This window comes from Papilio machaon, chromosome 13 (genome assembly GCF_912999745.1).
Source record: "Papilio machaon chromosome 13, ilPapMach1.1, whole genome shotgun sequence".
NCBI lineage: Eukaryota > Metazoa > Arthropoda > Insecta > Lepidoptera > Papilionidae > Papilio > Papilio machaon.
In genome coordinates, this window is record NC_059998.1 from 596,968 (window position 1) to 613,542 (window position 16,575).

At 36.0% G+C, this 16,575-nt stretch overlaps 1 protein-coding gene across 1 annotated transcript in view; it reads left to right on the forward strand.

Annotated features, from left to right (window-relative positions):
- LOC106719300 (amyloid protein-binding protein 2) overlaps positions 1-16,575 on the forward strand; it is a 39,901-nt gene that overhangs the window by 9,230 nt on the left and 14,096 nt on the right. Inside the window, exon 2 of the mRNA XM_045680466.1 lies at positions 15,217-15,330. Within this exon, the coding sequence (XP_045536422.1) occupies positions 15,217-15,330 (114 nt within the window). The remainder of the gene's footprint in view (positions 1-15,216; positions 15,331-16,575) is intronic.

Here is a 16,575-nt window from a genome sequence, read left to right on the forward strand (position 1 = left end):
CGAATGTACAGCTTCATTTATTTGTTAATAAATTAACCAATGCTAGGATATTAACATTTGTAATTACTAGTGGTCCGAGACTTCGGTCGAGTTTTAGTCATTCGTTAAAAGATCAGAAAAAGACGTTCTTTTACGCGTTATACCAGACAATGCTCTATTTTTGTTCCAAATTTCACCCCCGTTCAGTTGTTTAAACTTTTGTATTTAGCATATTATTAAGATAAATAGATATGTTCGAAAACGAGATATATTAGAAAAGGATGATGATTAAGAAAATGTATCAGACAACGATCAAAGATCATATTACAGGTGATTGTTACAATGAGAGGTGATTGTTTAGGCCATCGTACTCGTACTCGAGCGTTAGCCATATCTAACGGTTCTCCGCCTGCCGTCGCGAGACAAGATTACGGTACCCCACTTTCTTGTTTATAATATGTGAGTGTTCGCAGAATCGCTATTTACAATCAAGAACGGTTTAGCCTTATTATGTACTCATAATACATCTATAAATCTAGATTAGATTTTTTGGTACCTTCTAGCCTAATACTTCAAATTAACTTTAATTGCAATATACTCAAATAGTCGTCAATTAAACTGTGATTTAAATGTCTTGTAAAGTTAGTCAGATATCTTGTAAAGTACTGAATTAATGGTATAAAATAACATTATAGTTAATTCAAGGCGATTGTCCCCTTCTAATCCGCACCGGTCTGCGACAGGCGAGGGCCCTAGACACCGAAACCTAAATCAAACTATAAATCAACAAGTAAATAATTAGACGCAAGGACAAATGAGTGTAATAAATACCTTCTCCTACAACAGTCTTATTGCCAGGCTGTATTTGCACATGAAAATTCAACAACAAAGTTCTGTCTTACAAAACTAATACTGTACTATTTAGTTAAAGGAAAAATATTTTTGATAAGTCAAATGTGACAGAGTTGATATTTTGATGGTAACCAATTAATGCTAACTCATTATAGGTATTTTACAGTAGTCGAAGTCTTATTAAAACACTTTGATAAATTTTAAATTGAATCATACAAGACCATTATTTGCTGAATGAACAATGTATTGTGGTTGATTGTGATTGAAAACGGCTCGGCATTGAGACCGCTCGCTGGGTACTGGGCAGACGTTTGTCACCAAAAGGCACGAATTGATATCAATTTGCGCACACATTGACGTCGCGTACAATAACCAAGACTAAATGATCCGACAATCGTTTTTATTGCAGACGCGACCGTCGATTAACCGTGTATAGGCTCGTAAATAGGATGACGTAGTATTTGAAATTTATTCGGACTTTCCGTTAAACAGTACCACTATTTAATACTACAATCATTTCAGATATTATGAATTTAATTGTTATTAAAATACGATATTTAAGATGGACAGTTATTGCAGTAATAGAATCTTCAATTAGGATCTACGTGAAACAGAGGTGAAATAGATGTAGGAACATCATCGTCGTAATTGCGTTGTTGCACTACTATTTGTTTCCTATCAATTCCTACAAGGATGGTTACCCTACATATTGTGATTCATATCGTGTTTTTTTCGCGCATCATTTGCCTCGGCAAGTGTTTATGTACAATGGTTAACTGCTGGTGGCAAAAACGTGATCAAATATCATTGTGTTACACTACTTATAAACCTTCCAGATTTGGAGATGCTTGCATGATATATTGTATTTGTACGGGTGCAGGATAAAAGAACGGCACAGGACTTTAGGAATGGTGTGAAAGAAAGAGACTTATGCCCAGCAGTGGCATACTGTATTGTGTATGTGTGGCAACCCGGTAGGAATCTCAACATGGTCGTCTTGATTGAATATTCTTCATTTTATTGTAGTTTAAAATGGTATTTTTAGTCCAACCAAGGTTTTGATTAGCCTTGATATAACTTTCGTATCAAGTTGCCGCAAGCTTTTCGCGGTGCACGTCACGTGAGCCCCTTTCACTTTTCAAGGTGAATTTCACCAGCAATAGCGACATCTTAAGGCACGGTTACTTAACTCTCTCCTTTCTAAATAGCACGTTATTACTAAAAATGTTATGTTATTTATTTAGAAAGTGTAAATAATGCGTAAATTATAAAGTGGAGCCAAATTAAGTGACTCCCGCAAACTAGGGGCAACAAATTATCAAGTTATACAATGACATTATAAATTTACTAGTTGTCGCTCACGACTTCGTTCCCGTGTCACTGTTCTAAATTTCATCCATATCCGATCAGCCGTTCCGAAAGTGTGCCGAACAAACATCCATTCAAACTTTCGCATTTATGTTAGTAAGATATTGGTATTATATTGCAACTAGGTGATATTCGAGAATGTCGCCTTAAGATGGTGGCGCGAGACTGCGTTTCACTTTCGCTGGCTTACGTAAACTAACCTTTCCTCTGTTGCTATCGTGTTGTGTCCGCAAGCTTCATCACCTGTCACCTGCCACATTCCGCTTTGAGACGTGCACGCGATGCACTTGAAGCATCAAGAAGCATATAGACTACATGTACTGCTAAGCCATTAAATTTTTGAATATGTTTTCTTTTGCCATTGCTTTATTTAAAATTAAAAAAAAAACAACTAACTGTTTACGATATTCAGGGAAAGAATATCAATCCAATGTCACTCGTCGGGTTCAGGTTTTAAGGTCACAATAGAATTGATAGACAAATACATGTACATAAAAAGTATATACGCGCGTAAAATTCTCACGAGTATTTCTGATGAAATTATATATGTATATTAAACTTTTGTTGTTTACATATCTTTAAGATATAACTATTCAATTATGTTTGTACATAATTTATGAATGCAGTTTACATTGTACTATATTATGTATCGTATACAAATATTGATTAACAAATTAACTTAAATGGTTACAACATTGTAATGGTAGGAGATAATTTATTTTACAATGTACGCATATTACATACGCCTTATCACTGCCCTATTGTGAACTGTTCGTAGGTTATATTCAATATCGACTGTACTCAACACGATACAGTATACCGTCAACGACCGAGTTCTTACTGATCGGCTCGACACTCTGGCGCTGCGGAGGGACGTTAGTTCCCTCTGCATTTTCTACCGCATCTACCACGGGGAGTGCTCAGAAGAATTGTTTGTTACAACTCCTGCCGCCGAGTTCCGTCATCGGACGACACGACAGACCGCCAGATTCCATCCACACCATCTCGATGGCTGGCAATCCACAGCCGTGCGGTTTTCGCGTAGCTTTCTACCACGTACTGCCGCGTTGTGGAATGGTCTGTTCTCGGCGGTATTTCCAAACCGCTACGACTAAGGGTCTTTCTAGAAGCGAGCGTATCACCATCTCAAAGGCCGGCAACGCATCTCCGATTTCCATGGGCGTTGATGAACACCTTTGTATTCCCGCTTCTCGTTTGCCCCCTTCTCTTATAAAAAAATACCGATCAGGCGAAAAGAGTTAAACCTCTTAAGTGATGAAGAAGTGACTCTTTTCCACTGATTGGTCGAAAGTAGAATCGTAATACTGCTTGTTAATTTTATAGACATCAGCACTATAAACAATACACATTTGTAGCGCACCTTAACGTACATAGTTAGTTACATAGTTAAATTTGTTCGCTTATGAAACGCTTGCTAATTTTTTTTTGTTATCATTGCAGGTAATTTGGTTCAAATAAAACGTGATTACATGGTATTTATATGTGGGTCGCAATTGGTATGTAAAATATTAAATTATAACATTGTTGTACTTAGTTTTAAATTATTTTAATACGTCAATACTAATGTAAATCGAAATTAATTTTAAACCCAAAATTCCCAAAACTCTATTATCGTGGGTTTCTTAGTCCAAAAACTCCGTAATCCGGAAGTCATTTAAACGGAAATTTTAGACTCAGAAATTCACGATTAATCTGTTACACTCGATTATTGTAGCCTTAATGTTCAGTATGTTTTTCAGCTCAATTTCTAGTGTTATTATATCAATCGTACTGAATCAGACAATTATAGAGCGTTTCAACGTCGTGAGAGCAAACAAAAAAGCCACAAAATGGTTCCGGGTTCATTGAACGAGCGCAGTCGTGTAGAGCAAAAAATAAAAGACTTGTTATTGTAGCATTTAACTCGCTACAGGCGTTCCTAGAAGTCATTACACTTAGGGAGCGATAGAAAACCGTCCGGTCTCATTATTCAACTGGGAAATGTGTTGACTGCAGTGTTGGGTTGCATAAGTCTTAATGTACCGTCCGCGCAATAGGCTCTCTTTCATCACATTTAAAAAAAAATTCTATTCGTATGTAAACGATATTTTTTAATATAAAATGTAGCAAAAGATATTTTATTATTGCACCGAGAATCATCAGCATATGTCTGTCTACAGCTGATGATAGACCTTCGCTAATACATGCCACAGAATGCAGTGCTTCCCTAGACAAATTCAGATTTCCTGCTGCTTCAAAAAATTTAAAATACATTGAGCCATTCCTAAAAAAATTCATGCGTTTTTTTCTTCATTGCTTATATTTAATTTTTTAATAGAAATTAAATTAAATAGGAGTTTACGACTTATTATGGACTTGTATGTATAAAGTAGGTATAAAATTAATGTGTTTGGTAATAGGTCTGTATATAATGTCTGTTTAATAGCAACGGTACATAAAGTACATAACTAAATAGAAAATATTGCTTGTGGTTTTGTGTTACAACATTAACACAAATGTATTAGGTACATAATGCACGTTGATGAAATATTTTATTGTCCATTGTATTTATATGTTCTACTAGCTGTATCCCGCAACTCCGTCCGTGTGGAATTAAAAAAAAACTTAATTAGTAGCCCATGTGTCCTTCCAGACTGTGTTTTATCTATACCAAATTTCATCGAGATCCGTGCAGCCGCATTTCTCAGTTGACATATAAGCAAACTTTCTCGATTCTTCTATTTGGAACTTAGTAATGTGACCCTAATCTTATAAAATAATTAGCTAGATGTAGTCAGTGATTACACGGTCATGTCTATTAAGGTAAATATATGTTTTGAGTATCTGTCGGTACGCGAGGCGGCGAGACGCGGGGCATTCTAGTCCCCGGCACCGCGCTGACCCGCTGGCACGGTTGCACACTTGCGTTTTTGCGCGTTCACCTTTTACGGGTTTCGCGTAATTATGCGCTTCTAATTTAGCTTCCACTATGTCCGACTTCTCCAAGCTTTACTTTGTAATTTATAATCCCTTTAAGCGGTATCATACGATATCTTTTATTAAATGTGGGTTTCTGAGACTAAAGTCTCTGTATAAAACATATTATCGTCGTGTCTGGCATTATATTGTTTTAAATGAAGGTTTTGGTCTCAAAAACCCACGGTTAGCCATTGTTACTTGGGCAATAATTGTGACTAGAGAAAGGTTATTTATAGTGGAAATGAACTCTAGTAAATTAACCTGTGCCGCGATTGCACTTGTATTTAGAATTAATTTCCATTAATTTAACCTACCTCACGACACACAGCGCGTCGCGACGCCCGCGTCCTGCGTACGTGACTCACTAAAGTCATACCAACTTGAATAGCCAACCAGCATCTTATTAAATGAAAATAACTATATTCTTTTTGTTTGTCTATTTCTATAGTCTTTACTAACATAATATGTTAATGGTGTGTGTATTTCTATTTTAATAACAACTAGCTTTTACCCGCGACTCCGTCCGCGCGGAATAAAAAAATAGAAAACGGGGTAAATATTATCCTATGTCCGTTTCCTGGTTCTAAGCTACCTGCCCACCAATTTTCAGTCAAGCCGTTCTTGAGTTATAAATAGTGTAACTAACAGGACTTTCTTTTATATATATAGATGACATATTCATCTAATTAAACTGTAACCTATCTATATTTTATAGCTCTGTAATTTGGATTCACGTAATTTTTTTTTTGTAATCACAAGTCATTGTTTTCGCTTATCTTTCTCATCACCTTTTAATGTAACAAATTGCATAACGGTGTTATTCAAATGCAAAATAAAAGACAAGTTGAATAAAATCCTCATTCGTTCAATGCTAACATGTCAATTTTATTATCAAATAGCATCGAGTGGCCAGTTATAAATCACCGTAACATAAATATTTGATGTGTAATTTCGCCACCAGCATAGGTCGACAGTATCAACACATCGTGTGCGTCCGGCTCGTGTTTACGACATATTAGTAGGTCAGTTACTTGATATGACTATTTCATTGCTCGCTGTCGTTGCATATCGGACTATTATTAATAGATACCCAAGTTTGTTCATCTGTTTGTTTGATGCTTTGTCACTTTGAACCCATGAACCGATTATTAGGTCTAATTGGAAATCATTAATATATGGACGTGTTTATATAGGTCGTAAGATAGCAAAATAGACCTAAAATAGTTACCTATTCTCATATTCATAGTACAGATAAGGCTCTCATCCAAATTGTTTTGTTCATATAAACTAGCTTTACCACATTTTCATCTGAGTAATGGTCAAGTGTTAAGATTCGTTAAATTAAGATTGTCAATTCAGTATGCTATTGAATGTATCAAGTTTCGAAGTTAGAAACGCTGACGTATTGTATTATACAAACTGTGAGGGAAAATGTACACTTGAATCGGTATTGTTTTGAAATGAACTATTGCAGCTAAAACATTTCTAGCCCATACGTAAACACTTGTACAGCAAATACAACATGACACACGTATGCCACAAACACTACTAGAGGTCTCTACATAACGGACTATCGCCACATTTTCATTTGTTTGTCTGTTCATTGCAAATATCTCCTGCTGTTTATCAAATTAAATGTACCGTGTGAATGATCGATAAGTTTTATATAATAGATAAACATTTTGTCAGCTACTTTTTTTACGGTGCCATCTTCTCGCGAAGGTTGGCGATAATTAAGGCAATCTGCATTCTCGAAACCGCGGCTCTGAATAACGTACGGGTGCTATTTCCGAACCGTAGGTTTTTTAGCCAGGAAATCCTTCTTCGTCCAACACTTCGCCTTTGTCAGCTATACCTATGACTTTTTTTTTTATCTCCGTACTCTTTTTTTGTACATATTCCTTATGCTAAATTACAATAGTGAGTTCCTTATTTTTTTTATTAACAAAAATCTGTGGTCATGGAGACATTGCTATATGACATACGATCTTCATCCTTAATGTAAAATAAAGGTATACTGATTGTAACGAAATGTATAGATGCCTTTAGTAAGAAAAGGAATGAATGAAATGAAGTGTATTGTGAGATTTCTTATGTTTATAATTTTTTTTTATTTTATTTTCTATGTTTAATAATGATTTTATCTGCTCCAACCGACCTTCCAGAACTTGGTGCATCTTCGTCGACAATACACGAATTCTAAGTCGAGAAAAAACGAAATGACTTTCCGAACGAACTAATAATTGTGTCAACTAGTTTAATAAGTTTTATCGCGTTTTCAAGGAGACACTTAACTATGAGCGGTATAAAGACATTCTTAACAAAGTTGTTGTCAACAATTTAAATAAAATGCATACATCTTTATTCATGTTATAGGCAATGTGCGTGAGTGTACGTAGCAGTTACATAAGTGTATATTCAGGGTCAATGAGTGACGTAAGAGCTTGGGGAAATTTCCAATACGTTTCGCTTTGATGAGCTTTTTGGGCTTCAACTAAAGCGTATGATTTCAGCGCTAACTATTCATTTATGACGCTATTGTTTGTTAAACATTCCATCTTCGTTGCAGGAAAAATTGTTACCGAGTAACTATTATGCAGGAATAAAGCTACGAATTTAAATGACTTGATGACTGATCGAATGGCTCTATAACCTTAAGGTTACAGAGCAAGTAAAATAAAGACAATTTTATTTATAAAAAACGTTATTCAATTGTAAAATAGAATAGTCTGTATTAATAATACCCGTGTATTAAATAATATTTCTGTTTTATTATTCGTGCAATTTGTATAAATTATTCCTATTGCTAATACCATTCACATACCCATGTGAATTATCGTTAAAGGTCAAAATCATAACATTCCCATTATAATAGTAAATTATTAATTGTTTATTATTTATATTTTATCTTCCGACGGAGCCTTGAGATAATATATTTTACTTTTCGTGCTAAGATCACATGACAAGCACAAGAATAGCATAATTTTTAAAACTCCGAAATTTTTTTTAACTCCATCTTTGTATTCAAATATACAAGGCAAAGGCCATGGATGCTCACCGTATCTATAAGTTTTTAAGGGGATTTAGTTTCAGTTTTGCCATCCAGCTGACCAATGAACAAAATTTAGAAGCTTAGATCTAGAACGTCAAGAAGCTAACCTAATCTAATATCTATTTCTAACTACTAGTACATGGTTTTGTCTTGCTTACTCTATGAAAAGCCGGTAGCAATGACCAATGTTTGCTGACTACGGTCGGCTGCAACGCTCAGCGCTCATCCGTGCACAACGCGGAGTGCGTTGACCGCTCTCGCTGTCGCGTCGGGAAGTCGCAGTGCTTCGCCGCGCCGGTCAAGGCCGCGCTGTTGCTCCACATCCGAGGAAAGTGGGCCCTTCGCCGACCTTCTACTTACACTCGCTATTGCGTGAGATCAATTGTCTGTTGCCTAACGAACAACGCAACTCGCCAGTCTGTTTTGATTTCAATTCTATTTCTGTGTCGAATTGGAATGTCGCAATTTTTATTAAATATCGAAAAGATTTCCTTTAAGATGTCCTCTATATTAATGTTATTTTTCAAATATCAGTAGCTAGCATAATTAATAGTGACAAATGGGTCAATTTTTACCACAAAAGCATTTCCTATTCTGGATTTTTAAAGATCTCTATACTATGTGTTTTAAGTCGAAATAATAAAACAAGATGGACATTTTATATACACTTGAATAATACGCAATGCAATTGACAAACTCGATGCGCTCAGAATTAAAGTTCCCGTCTCGATACACGTACTAACACGGAACAATACGCGTGACAATTGGCACAGGCTATAAATATAAAAAAACAGATAATCAAGTTTTGGCGCGCGCGTTGCCGACCTTGTCCGTCTTCCCGCAACATCGATTTATCAATCGATACTCGTTTACGTTGTTGCCAGGCTCTCTAATGAACACTCGTCATTTATATGTACCCGGCCTTATTTAGTCTTCAGAGCATAAAGGACGATAATAAATACAATCAACCGTACACTATTTAAACATTGTTTCACATTGTAGAATGATGTATATGTTATATTAATTGTTTGCTTGTCGAAGGTAAACTTTGATAGCTACAAAGATTTTTTAATATCTAATCCTATGATCCTAGTTATGTATACTGCTCACACATTTCTCTTGACTACAAATGTCTAATCGACATCTTACTAATATTATAAATGCGAATATTTAGATGGATTGATGGATGTTTGTTAAAAGGTATCTCCGGAACAACTCAACAGATCTTGATGAAATTTGACGTAGGTGTAGAACAATCTGGAAGAACACATAGGCCTCTTATTATGATTTTTTTAAAATCCGCTTTGACAGAGTCGCGGGCGACAGCTAGTCCTTAATAATAAAAAAACTCTAAGTTGATTGCTGCAGCGAACCATTGTAAATTGTCTTCGTTTTCCTCCTTAAAGTCTTGAATAGGTCAGTCAGTCAAAAATCTATTGTTATCCGTCAGTAACTATGTATCAATACCAATGATTGAATGGAGATTTGGCTGGCCGAGGGCAACGGGTAATAATTCAACGCGACATCTCATGACGTGCGTCGACTCACAAGCGAATTCGCCAGCGGAAAACTTTGATTGATTTTATTTTACACGTCAATGTTAATTTTGTGATAAGTTTGATTTATTGCTCAGATAAGCTAGTTCATAAATATATTTACTGCACATTTACGAGTTCATATATTTAAAATACAGATACACTTCGCTTCATTACTATGTTTATCGCTGACCTTTGAATAGAAGGAGACAACTTTCGGTGCAGGCTTACAGTAATTTACTCTGCTCTACTTCTCATCATCAGCTCACTATACGCCCCCACTGAGAGACTCGGAGCCTACCCCAAGTTAGGGGTGACTAGGCCATAGTCAACCACGCTGGCCCAGTGCGGGTTGTCTTCACACATATCTTTGAATTTCTTTTCAGATATGTGCAGGTTGCATCACGATGTTTTCCTTCAACGTAAGAACGTCGGATAAATGTACATATGTAAATCGAGAATCAGAAAACACATTGGTACATAGCGGGATTCGAACCCAGGACCTGCAGATTGCAAGTTTAGTGCTTAACATCTGAGCCACCGACGCTCTACTCCGAGTAATTTTTTTTATCATTCATCAGTTAATAACTGTTTAGGGTGTAAGTTGGTTTTTCCATGTCGATAGTAATTGTCCGTATCAAGTCTCTAAGGATATAACAGAGTGCATTTCCTTGTTCAGGACAACGACTCTAGTGATAAGAGGCTTGTATCAATTTCCGCTGTTGTACCACATATGATATCATAGAAACTATTGAGGCTATCACACTAGTAAACAAACATTTCCTTCCTTTATTTCGTTTAGTTGTTCATTACATTGGCTTTTAATATGTGCGCCTGTGGTCACTACTTCCTCTCTCTCTGTGTCGGTACCTCATTTCTGGGGATCGTGGTCAGCATGTGCAGGGTCGCATCTGGAGCGGATGATGTCTCCACCGGCTCCTGTACAGCGCGTTTAATTAACGTTTATTCCTCCTTTTAACTTCCTCAATTAACGTTTATTTAAAGTACCCTTATTTAATATTTCTCAATTTACACTAAGCTCTCCTTTAGTAATCGTCTTACTTATCTAATATAAATAGCTGTTGCAGGATACTTTGTCCGCGCGGAATAAAAAAACATAATTAGTAACCTACGTGTTCTTCCAGATTGTGTGACTTCTATACCAAATTTCATCGGGATCATATTTCAACGTTTTGGAAATACCTTTTAACTAAACATTCGCATTTATAATATTAGCATAAGTAATTGTAGTTAGATGGAGGGATGGATGAATGGATAGACAGGCTACTAATAAGGTTGTTCTTTTTAATCCATAAAAGCTAGTTCAGATATATTTTTAGATTCGGAATGTAGCAGGTAATAAAAATTTCTTTTGTAAATTGATCGTCTTATTCATTTCCTATTTGTTATGCAACATCGGTATGTCAAGGTAAAAACATAAGCATAAATTATATAAAATCACAATAAACTTTACATTAATATGTATTCATAAGATTAGTTATGATATAAATTTATCTTCCATTTATATGGCAATTTGAAAAATAATATTTTTACAACCGTGACGTAATGTGCTTCTTATGTATTAGTCATGTTTATAATATTTTCTTGCTATTACGTCTACGAAATGTTACTAATATTATAAATGCGAATGTTTAGATGGATAGATAAATGAATTTTTGTTTAAAGATATCTCCAGAACCTTGGATCTTGCTGAAATTTGGCATAGGTGTAGAACAAAGTCGGGAACAACTCAAAGGCTAGTTTTTTTCTAATTCCACCCGAACGGAATCGTGGGCTACAGTTAGTAAGAATATAAAACAATATTGTTACAAAAGTAATATAAAATATGAAATGCTTTCAAATATTCGTACGAATCCAAAATATGATTTTGGTCAAATTTCAATAAAACACACAAATGTAATTCTTGGCCTAGCAAAAATATTTGTGACAAGCGCCATCGTCTCGTCATCGATAACATTTGGGCAGGACGTAAACTACACCAAAAATCTCATACTTAGGCCGGGACTCCACCAAAGCGGAGAGGAGATTTTTTTAAACAACCAATAGAATTGTGTTATTGACACATCTCCTCTCCGTTCAGCTTCGGTGGAGATCGCTGTACAGAGATGTGTAATATTTGTATGGCGCGATAGAAGCGGAGATGTGATGAGCTGTGCGCTGACGACGCGCAGTGGAGACGAGAGATGTGTGCAGCAAATCAAAAAAGCTAGAAAAACATCTCTTCTCGCACAGCACACAGCACACATCTCCGCTTTGGTGGAGTCCCGGCCTAATTGCGACATAATTGACGATGACGATACGAACGCGCATGTAGCAAATATTCCACTGCTAGGAATATTTGCGAGGCCCACTGTGTATGAGTAAGAAGCCACATCGATGTCATTTCATTTAAGACCTTTAAGTCTTTGCTGGGCTTTCCATGAACTTTGTGTATGCTACAAGAACATGATGACCACGTAAATACAGTCAAAGAATTTAATTCGCTTCCCATTTTGAATGGAATATAGTATTAATCGTTGAAATTGCTATAGTAAAATGTATGTATGTTGCAATAAAAAGTTTTGTCCTAATTGAATCAAGTGCGCCAAGTGTTATTTTCACCGGGTATGAAATATGTGTCCTCGAATATATATAAACCAACCTATAATAGGGAGAGAATTATTAAATAAATATCGATTAAATTATCGGTTTCGAGTAACTGTGTCGACCGTACATTGAACGCAATATGTGATGTTTACACACGTGAATGGCGTGTCGTGACAGCACGCGACTTGCATTGTGATGTAATTATTTCTGATAGTATGAAAAGTCGATTACCCGGATATGAGGCAGATAAATAGTAGAGTCTTAACACATTCAGAGCGACTGACTCGTGATGAGTTCATACTGTGAGATATGATTTGTTTATACCAACAGACATTAAGCATGATAGATAAGGACTTTTTTGTAGTATATCGTAATGGCATGGAACGTGTTAACAACATCAACTTAAGCATACTGTCTTATGTCGATGTTTTGTACATTTAACATTCATTTACTCTATGTGTTTACATTCTAAGTACCACGTAGTACTGTTATACTTTGTATGATGTAGTTATGTAAATAATTACTCGCGTTACATAGTTGCTAATGTGTTCAGTTAGCGCACTAAGTGCTTAGTTAATACAATCTAAGCGGTGACAAACGCCTGTGCTAATGACGTCATTATTGTCAGACACGATCTAATTTAACCGCTGTATACAATTACGTCATTAATCAGGAAGTCTTCAGTTGTTTTCTTTAAGAAAAATGACGACGCAATTTTCAACAAGCAATTAATCATTCTATTTTTTTTTTATTATATTCTGTCACCATTTTACCAATTTTCCTGCACTGAGGCCGGGACTCCACCAAAGCATAGATGTGTTTTGTGCTGTGCGAGCAGAGATGTTTTTCTTGCAGTTTTGATTTGCTGCTCATATCTCTCGTCTCCACTGCGCGTCGTCCGCGCACAGCGCACATCTCCGCTTCTATCGCGCCATACAAATATCATCTCCGCACAGCGATCTCCATTGAAGCTGAGCGGAGAGGAGATGTGTCAATAACACAATTCTATTGGTTGTTTAAAAAATATCTCTCCGCTTTGGTGGAGTCTCGGCCTTACCCTGATTCATGAATGTAAAAGCAATTAAGAGTACGCCATGTGATGAGCGATGTGTTTTTGTTTTAAATATAAACCAGTAAGACCAGATTGCAGGAATGTGGATTGCGATCCTTGGAGGCAATTGACAGATAGGTTTTTATTTAATTTTTATGGTTCTTTGTTTTTATTCCAGAGAATATACGAGAATATACACAACTCCTAGACTGGTTTCACTTTTCAACTTTATTATAAAGAATATCTGACACTGTATGTATCAGACGACGTATGCAATTTTAGTAGAATTAGGATACTTTGTCCAATTCAACGTAACTTTAGACGAACTAAGTAGGCAAATAAAGTATCATTTATCAGCCTTATTTCTGCCACTTTGTATGATATGCATTACAAGACTACCACGATACCCTTGTTCCACTCTTCAGCTTCTACTCTAATTTAGGAGTGACTAGGTCTTAGTCAATTGCGCTGTGCTTTGCGAATTGGTTAAATTTCTTTGTTATTGCTGGTTGTATTACAATGTTTCCTTAGTTATTAGTATAAATAGCTAATTATTCGTTTACTTTGTTGTTGAGAGCCGGATGGCACGTGCATATCTCGTGTTACTAGAAACAGTTATAAGGCCATAGCGAGCGGCATAACGACACCCGCCGGCCGTGCCACAACAACCATTACCTAACTGACCTAGATCAACACGTGACGTCACACAAATAACTACCATCACCGTTGCCTTCAGTGGGCATTGTACGAATATTTGTGAGAAATGCCATTGTATCATCGTCGACAAAATTTGTTTGAAAATTTGTGTAGTACCTTTCGGGCTTAATGTACCTAAACTAAAAATCTAATACTAATTTTGAAATAATTGACGATAATTATACGAAGGCGCTTATCGCAAGAGCGTCGGTGGCTCAGAGTTGGCATTTGACTTGCAATCAATGCAAATAATTGCAATGGTCCTGGGTTTGAATCCCGCCATATACCAATGTGTTTTTCGATTTTTGTATGTACATGTATCCGACGTTCTTACGGTGAAGGAAAACATCGTGATGCAACCTGCACATATCTGAGAAGAAATTCAAAGATGTGTGTGTGTGGGCCAGCGTAAATGCATATGGCCTAGTCACCCCTAAAATGGGGAGGCATGAGCCTCTCGGTGAGGACATATAGTGAGCTGATGATGATGCTTATCGCAAATATCTGTGCTAGGCCCACTGAACTTGCTTTCTTCATTCAGAGACCTTTGTTACTAAGAGTTTCTTAATCTACTCCCATAGTGACCTACATGTAATGTGGCGGTTAACTGGTCTTTGTTTCAATTTACATTGTTCTACATCTATGACTATCATAAAGAAAAGCTTACTAGGTAGTTCGCAAAGATTATATTTATTATTAAGACCTCCAACCTTCTAGAATAACATATAATGATTAATTACATAACAATCGGCGACTTTGAATAAAATAACATTTTATCTTTGCATATTGTTGTAGTCAGGGTTTCTCGTACATATGTAAATATGCAAGGTCTTGCGTTTACGTTAAAATGCGGGTATTGTATGTACTATCTACCATCAAACAACGTATTATTCTGTATAACAATATAATATTATTCGACAGGGAGTGATGTATGTGATCCGGGATAAATAGAAATTTTTAATGTTTCGCTACTCAAATACACTGCACAATTTTACAAAAACTTACAGCCTTATTATCTTAGAAATAGACAGTTATAAATATATGTTTTATTACGTGTGTTTCGATAGTGTTATTTAAATGTGTATCTGTGTCTACAGATGCTGCAGGATAAGCGGCTATGCATCCTGGGCGCGGAGCTCTCCGAGCTTGACATATTCGAGCGGCTGCTGCGCTTCACCGGCGCCCAGCTGAGGTTGCTGCAGTGCTTCCAGGTATTACATCAAACTTTGTGGCGGTTTAGAATTATATGTGAGACATGCGTTCGGCTTAACTCGAGTAGGCACGCTCAGTGATTCACCTCACTCACAAAGTACGAGCCGTTATAAAGTTTGGATTGCGTTATACGTGTCTGTAAAATGTTTGTAATAGACTAATAGATGGACAGACTTAAGTATTTTCTACGAGTATATGAAATACTTTTGTGAAACCAACAGTGTTAAGTTAACGTAACAAGTGCTATATACTAACTAGGCTGTAAAACAATATAAAGACATTACATAATATACTGAAACGTATTTCATCACATTTCTATATGACAATAGTTCTAATTGATACGCAATCATCAACGTGGCTATTGTTTTTTCATTTAATTGTTATGTTGACATGACATGATAACTACGCACTAAGCATTTGTGCTTCAATTTAGAGCAAAGCGTACTTTTTAGCCGACTTCAAAAAGAAGGAGGTTATCAATTCGACTGTATTTTTTTTTTTTTTTTTTTTTTTATGTGTGTTACCGCGAAACTCGGCCCCTGGTGGTCCGATTTTGATAAAAATTATTTTAATCGAAAGGAAGTGCTTGCAGGTGGGTCCCATTTTTTTGTTTTTTTTTTTAAATAACTAGAAGACTAGTAGATTTTGAATATAGCTTCAAAATTTGTTGCGGAAATTAGGGACATTTTTGCTTTCAGCGCTTACGTAGGCTAAACTATAGGACCTACATAAAAATGATGTATGGCGAATTGTAGCTCTTTAAATGTGCTAAATAAAAGTGCGCGATAGCATATATCTATCTTTTATAGTTTTCTCACAATAACCATTTTTTTCTTTAGAAACATTAATTAAATTCATGCCCTATTTCCGACGCTATTATTCGAGTTCAGTATTAACCCTTATGTAAATGAATATGTTCATTATCAAGAGAATTTAATGTAGATTATATTTGCAATTGAAACTATATCATTCTGTCTAATAGTTTAGGAGATATCGTAAGAATAAAATTACGCGGAAACGAAAAATGCTACATCGCGTTACAATGAATAGCACAAATTTGCTTTCTGGGCTTACGTAGGTCAAACTATATGACCTACATTAAAATGATGTATGGAGTAATTATAGATCCTTAAATTTGCTAAATAAAAGTCTCAGGTGGCATATATCTATCATCTATGGATGTCTCACAAAAACCATGTTATAATGAACAAACTTCGATTAAATTGCACACGAAAAACAGCGTC